The sequence below is a fragment of the Gasterosteus aculeatus genome, chromosome 16 (genome assembly GCF_964276395.1).
Source record: "Gasterosteus aculeatus chromosome 16, fGasAcu3.hap1.1, whole genome shotgun sequence".
Classification (NCBI taxonomy): Eukaryota; Metazoa; Chordata; class Actinopteri; order Perciformes; family Gasterosteidae; genus Gasterosteus; species Gasterosteus aculeatus.
The window spans coordinates 6879413-6887121 of record NC_135704.1 but is presented as its reverse complement, the minus strand read 5'-3'; the positions used below and the strand labels follow the sequence as shown (position 1 = coordinate 6887121).

Here is a 7709-nt window from a genome sequence, read left to right as displayed (position 1 = left end):
CCAACAAAAGATTCATCCTGCAACTTATCACGGGGGAGCCATGAGACGGAAGGCCGGACATGTGAACGCTCAATTTGGGGAGAAAGAAGGCTGGCGAGGAGGAGTCAGGTGACTCACCTGTCTCTGGGAACTGGGTTCACCTTGCAAGCCTCCAGGAGGAAGCGCACCACCTCTGTGTGTCCTGAGAGCAGATGTTGGAAAGACAAAGCATACATGTGACATACCTAATATAAACTAATATAAATATTTTGAAAGTATGAGCACAGCAGAGAATTACACCCAGATGTGATGGTTGAATGTCTCATCCCAAAACCATGGACATCAATGTGCCTCAACTCTTTCAACTCTTCTCTATATTGTTGTCTCAGAGTTAGAGGCTATGGAACGCTATTTTCATTCGGTATGAAATACATAAACAAATAAATACATAAGGCAATATATATATATATATATATATATATATATATATATATATATATATATATATTTGTTAATATAGTCAAAAAATAAATTGACTACTTTTTATTTAATAGCTGCATTTATATATATATTATATTTATCTATTTAGTGTTGTAATTAATGGCAATCCTTAGAAATAACCCTTATTTAAATGTGAATCCCGTGACCAAAAGCACACTACATTCACACACACACTTCTGCATATTCACATCATCCACCCATTACCAGATGTTGTACACTGAAGGACAAACGCTGTATGACTCTGTAAGTCAATAAAGATGAACCGAATAACTTTAGGATCCAGGTTACCTTCAGCTGCGGCCACATGGAGGGCCGTTCTAGAGTCGTAGTCCCGCTGCTCCATGTCCATTGACGACAGCGCAAACCTACACACACACACACACACACACAGTTTGTTTCACTGACTTTGTGAGTACATTTCATTACGCATTCAAAAACGCTGGACTCCCGATCTTGAGATCTTTTGTGGGAAAAGTTCTCTCCACTTAAAGGTTATTGTGTCTCAACACACTCAATGCGACACAACTCCACTAACTTAATGGTGGAGGAGTAACACAAAGAGAACCACAGCAATGTGCTGACAAAGGCCTGGCCAATTTACTACCAATTTCATTTACTAGTAAGTGCACAAAACAAAGAAAAAGAAAAGAAAAAAAGTTGACCTCCTCAGCGCAGAGGCGTCTCCCGTGTAGGCAGCAAACAGCAGGTTGATGACAGACTTGACCTGTGGACGGAGACAGACAAAGAGAGAGAACATTTGCAGGACCACGGAATCACACATCTCCAGCTACTATGAGAAATCACACCGCATTGCATCACTATTTGGACATTGGGACCACCGGCCAGGTCGAAGGGAGAGTGAGCAGCGCTTTTGTTCCCACACACAACTTTAGAAATGTGACTGAGAATAGATGCAAAGCCGCTAAACTGTAGATATTCCAATATAGGTTGAGAGAATATATTACATAATTATAGAGATCCTATGGAATAATAAGAAAGGGAATTAGAATTAATATGGACTCAGATGTTAACTTGCTGTGAACCTCAGCGACAGGGATTTGTTAAACTTAAGAAGAAAAATAACTTGGTGTTTTGTACAACAAAGGAAACAGATATACACCCATATTTCACCACTGCACAAAGGACCACATCACTTCATAAACACGGAAAGCCAGTATTTCACCCCATGCAGCAAAGGCAACCACCTCACCAGTTAGAACTATCAGAAGCCAAGCTGGGACTGAACGCCACGGCGAAACACTGAAAGCAAATCATATTGCAACGGCTGGTGTCGGGATTAGAAGGGCAGACACGGAGACCGAAGACAGAGAGGAACCAAACTATTTGGCCTCATTTCACTCAAAGCTCAAAGCCCCCCCGTTTTACAAACCGATCCATGGGGAGAACCTGTAAACACAAGCAAGAGACACACACACACACACACACACACACACACACACACACACACACACACACTTCATTCTCACATCATACTATCTCTGTATTTCACTTCCCTTTAGACTGAGGGAATTAACTCAAATAATTTAATAATTTAGCTGAAAACTGCACACAAGATTTTATCAAATTGCGTCAGTCGCATGAAATTCAGAAAAACATATTTTTGTCATGATTGTTGGAAGTAACTAATACAAACTCTTGTTAATGAAGCAGCAAACTATTTGCTCTGTAAAGGTGGATATTGGAGTAATGTCTATCTGACAGCCAACCGAGTTTGATTCATTTAAAGCATCTAAAGCAAAGCAGGCGCTATGTGGACCTTCTTCGAGGTGGCGTTTTGGAATCTCTTTGTAAAAGGGGCTGATGTTCATCATCACAACATTTTTCTTATGAAAATAAAGCGGTCATCATGTGACTCGTCGTCACAAATTTTGCAACCAAAATCAGAGTAACTTGTGGGTAACATCAATTAACCTCTGATCCAATGTTTTCAGCGGCAGAGCTTCGTTTTTGCTGCATCCTAAATCGCTTTGGTTGTCTTGCGACCCGATGTGGGGGACTGACCGCCACTCTGGGAAACACTGAGCTAGCTTATGGCCAGTGCAATAAAACATGTTGCTGTGATGCTTTTTACAATAATTTGCATGTAAAAGCAAAAATTGTAGGAACATCTAAAAGAATCGACTGTTTAAGCGACTCCTTTGGGTGTAATATGTACCAATGGGGAATGACATGGGGCCCGTTGAGCGGCAGAAATAGCCTTTTCTGTTCAGGGAATCAATATGCAAGGTGAAAAACACATGAGTAATTATGTTTCGTCAGCTGTCTTTTTTGACATGACCCCACATTGCAGTCAGAAAGATTTAAATCTTTTTAAGAGCAAAGAGCAAAACCCATGTTTCTATGTGACACACAGCAGTCTTTGGATTTCATTTGTTCCTGGTACCGCTGACCAAACTTAAATAATAAACCTGATGCTTAATGGACACATAGATGGTTGTTATTAAAGAACGCTTACAGGCGCAGAGAAATTAGATGATATATAATAGTACTTTATTTAATTTTATACAATGGACAGCAATGCTAAAAACCTTCTTAACACCCACTGTCATAGACACAGATGTATTTGTTTGGAGTAGTGGAGAAAGACCAGTTCATGTTTTACTGCCATCTACTAAAAGCAGACAGGGCTGATGAAGATTATGGAGACTTTACATACAGAATTACAACCATGTGGGAAGAAAAAAAATCCAAACAAAGGAAAGTGAGGCTGGTGAGCTTGGAAGTGCTTTGCTTCATCTACTGTGCGTTCGGACACGTTCACTTTTGGGGATTTTACAACCCATTTGTCAGACATAACATACTTTTTGTCTTATTTTTAAGAATTAAAAAAGGTCAAATCCACTTTTTCCGATTGTGTATTCAAAATAATCTGATACCTGACAATAACACGAGAGAACCGCACAATTCCAAAGTCACCGATCTAAAAATCTAATGGTAGTTTACAAATGCATACGCAAATCCCACGTCCCAGACATAAATAAAGACATATGGAAGGTAATCAAGTGAATTTCAGACATATCGATTATATGGGATTGAAAACATATTTATTAAATAATACAAAAATATGCATGCATGCTGAGAATTCACAGAAAAAAAAATGAACACCAGGAAAAATACATAAAATTCTGATGATTTCCATGGAAATTGATTTCATATTCAAAATCCCCATCAGGAGTTCCATTGTACAGAATAATAGTCAGGAGAAATAATGAGGAGTGAGAGAAAGGTTGCCAGTTTCCAACCTAAAAGTGTGACAGGTCCTTGTGCAAATCAACCCTGTGCTCATCGGTCTCATTTTCCAATTCAAAGATCGGACGTCTTTGATTGCTCGCAGTAAGGTTAAATCCCTCCTGGTCAGGTCTCCTAGACATGTAGACACTGTGTTTGAGATGCTCCACCGATGACCCAGTAGTGTAGCAGCCAACAAAGAGAAAAGCTCTGCACTGTGTTTACCGATTCCCTGCACTCTCACACAGGAAAGACAAACGACGGACTCTTTGTCCACAACAAACCAAAGAGAAAGAAGGCTGGGACTGAAACGAGAGCTACTCTTGGAACCCGACCACATCTGAGGTGAGACGGCGTACTCAGGACTACTGGGAAAAAGCACACCTACATCAGAGCTTCCGATCCTGCCCACATTCATACCGTATTTGTACATTTCATGTTATAAACCATATCGATCCACCAACTGACGGAAACATCAGGAACAACTAGTTCTTACAAAAATCTTTTATCATACGTTAAAAGACATGTGCACAGGAGTGACGTGCAACGTGTGCACGTGCCAGCCGCTTGTCTTCCTAAAATCATACTGCACATGCAAGACGCCATCGCTGAGAACACGGTGTGCATGTGCACATATTTTCAAATCTAATGGCGGACTGACAAAACTACTTGCTTCATAGAGAGGCAACTAATGAGGTCAAATACATGTATTGGTTCTAACAGAAGAATTCGGTGTCAGTTTGGAGGATTATAACTTCGAAAAACACAAACAGAAGAACTTTTCAATTATTTCAGGACCTTTAGCTGAAAGTAACAAAGTCAGTGGGTGAAATCATTAAAAGTATGAACCAGTTCTACTTCTTGCTTCCAGTAGAAAAGATTTCCAAAAAGCATTACTGATGACACAGGCGTTTGAATACTTTGTACCTACACACAACAATGAGCAGAAACATGAAAACAGCAGGTATGTTAACAGAAGTCCATGACATGAGAGAAACAAAAGAGACAAATAAAGTTATCACATGACTTATCATTGGCTCAAGCAGCCTTCTCTCTATTCAAACACACCACTACAGTTTTAACAATGATTGAACAATAAACAGATGAACCCCAAACACTACAGTCACAGTATAGGCAGCTTCTAACGTAACATTCATGTGCAAGTATTTATATTTCCTGGAGGAGACAGTGTCGCAGGTTTGGAACGTTGGAAGTGTATTGTATCTGTTGAAAAGCGCTACATACACCCGCCACTATGTGCATTCACAGGAACAGTATCTATATACGGAGAGGTGTTTTGATAACGAACTAGCCTGCTGGAAGAGTAACACTTTGAGAACCTGACCCATGAATACAGAACACCTGCTGTGTGTGTGTGTGTGTGTGTGTTTGCATACGGAAACTCAAAATACACTTTTTGGTTCACATGGATAAACATTTCTGCACTCGTCTCAATTTGATACATCGAATTGATATTGCAGTTCCAAGTCCTCTCTCCTCCTCAAGGCGTATTATCCCAAGAAAAGAGAACTAATAAAAAGCTTTAAAACCATTAATCATATCACCCATTGTTTCATTTTTAAATCTGCAATGCTGCAGATTCCACAGAGAAGCGACGCAGTTTCTAGACCGAGCCGTCGCGTTTGGACACATCGCCGTGGGCCGGTCCGGAGAAAGCAGCAGACATGAGAGACGATGAACCAATCCGACGGCAAAGAGGGGATTAACAGGGAGGCCACTGCAACCAACGCACGCTATCCCTCTGCTAACTTCATACTGATACCTACTAACACTGACAAAGACACACACACCATCTAAACTAATCAGCAGCTCACTAGGATGCAGAAACCCTGCGAGAAGCAATCCTGAGGACAAGTTGGACGAGTCTCCGTGGAGTTGTCAACATCTCGGGGCCGTAGTCGTGTCACCGCTCTCCTGAGAAAACGTTTGATCATATCTCCATCATATGATCACAAAAACTAAAAACTGCAGGTTTAACTGCAAGTGTTTAATTACTTAACGTCTATTCCGTCATTCTTTTCCTTTTTTAAACGTGAGGCGCAGCTGCTGCTAATTGTCATTCAAATGGATGAACACATACAAATGCTCAGTAAAAATCTGCTGCATACAAAGGGCTTCAATGGGGGGGTTGCTCCAATTCGCTTATCAGAAATGTTTGTATTTATTGGAGTCCAGATGTCTATAGACAAGCACAATGCATGTCACAAGTGCTTGTATGTTGTGCAGGAACATGTACTTTAAAATTCAACTACAAAAGAGAATCACACGCTCTTTGGTTCTTTGACTGTGTCTAAGGTAAGTGACAGATAAGCTCGCACTTTATGGGTTAATTTCAGTCCACTATGTTAAATTAGGACAACAAAAATTATTGCAATATTTAAATCCCTTCAAGGGTCCTGAAGAAATAGGAGAAAACGACATTATGTATTATTGTTGACAGCCCTTCACTGCTGTCAACAATAATCTCATATCGCCAAACACTTCCAACAAATAATCAGGAACAAATACCTGCATTCTGTCGTACTGATACTTCCATCGTGTACTGCTATAATAGCACCAAAACAACAGCACAACCTGCACACATACACACACACAGACACACACACACCAAGCAGGTGGAGGCTTTAGAGTTCATTTGGAAATTATAGCAAAATGAAACAGCAACGCATTGCATTTTTAACCGACAAACAGACAAAAAACCTCCCCCTCCTTTCCCGCACACACCAACTACTTCTCAGCCAATAAATACTCTTCTACGTAAGTTGGAGGGTGAGGAAAGGCGGAGGTGATGTGTCGAGGTGGGGTATCCCTTCCTCTTTTGCTTAATTTCTCTCGGTGACATTGTCCATCCTATAGACTACAGTGGTGGAGCTGTCCAGGTGCGACTCGGTGGGGGACACCTTTTTCCAAAGGGGGGCTTTCAGAGCCAGCTCTTGCTGGAGGCTCTCGTAATCCATAGGTCCGAAGGAGAACTGCTGTTTCAACCGACATGAATAACAAATTAGTGTCGCTCCTTTCGTGTGTGTGCGCTTGTGTATGTGTGTGTGTGTGTGTGTGGTGTCTAAGTGGCTTGTGGTTTGCTGAAACATCTTCAGAAAAACCAGTTCATTCACTTTGCTTTGAGAACAGCAGGCTCTAAGGCGGTCCCACTTTGGTGTTTCATGGGTGCAGGCCTCCCTGCAAGGTCTCACGCCCGGGAGGCAAATATCCTTCGACTGGGGCTCAGCAACCACCACCAGAATGACGGCCGGAATCTTATAAATTTAATAAAAGTTTCAAACTATTTAACGGTTTATTTTCTGTTTCAGTGCAATCGATATATTAAAAAGAGGAAAGGGCCGTTACCTCACTGAAATCACATTGCTGCAAAGCCATTAGTGTTTTACATGTATTTGATTTGAAAAGGGCACGTTTGTAATAAATGGCAGGTTGGACTCATACGTTGCTTTCCTCACTTTGTAAAATAAAACTGAACGGTTATTTATTAAATGAATGGTATCTACCAGCTATCCGAGTCAATATTTACCGATTTTTTATATTATATTATATATAGATATTTACCGGAGGCGATATGCCCACGCGTTGCCTACACAACACAAGTCCCGTGGGGCGGATCAATTACTGACACGTTGGCCGAGTAACGTCTCTCTTGTAATAGTTGCTGATGAGTTTTATATATATTCTAAGTGCCCACACAGAGACGCACACTGTGAGGGTACATTCAAAAACATAAATAAAAAAATCTATTCCGGATGCTTCGGCCTGGCGTTGGGCCCTTTAGCTAGAGGCACCTAGCAGCGATCTCCATAAGAGACAGAGCTGCCAAAGACGAAAGAAAGAAAGAAAGAGGACCAGGGTTATCCTGTTTAGTTTGTTGTTCTCGCTCACGGTGCAGTCATGGAGATCTACATGTTAGCCAACGGCCCATATCAGCTGTTACATCTGCACTAGAGTAGCCT

General features: G+C 41.1%; 1 protein-coding gene across 3 annotated transcripts in view; it reads right to left on the bottom strand.

Annotated features, from left to right (window-relative positions):
- The window catches only part of glsb (glutaminase b), a 28480-nt gene that overhangs the window by 2513 nt on the left and 18258 nt on the right, over positions 1-7709 (bottom strand). The window contains exons 15-17 of one of the 3 annotated variants that reach the window (XR_013452952.1): positions 1143-1887; positions 769-845; positions 118-181 (exon numbers count right to left, since the gene is read on the bottom strand). Coding sequence is in view for 2 of the 3 variants with exons in the window: in XM_040201883.2 (XP_040057817.2) it covers positions 118-181; positions 769-845; positions 1143-1204 (203 nt within the window). In the remaining variant the exon portion in view is untranslated. Of the gene's footprint in view, positions 1-117; positions 182-768; positions 846-1142; positions 1888-2969; positions 6726-7709 lie in introns of those variants that run through there. The other 2 variants (XM_040201883.2, XM_040201884.2) reach the window with 2 other exon arrangements.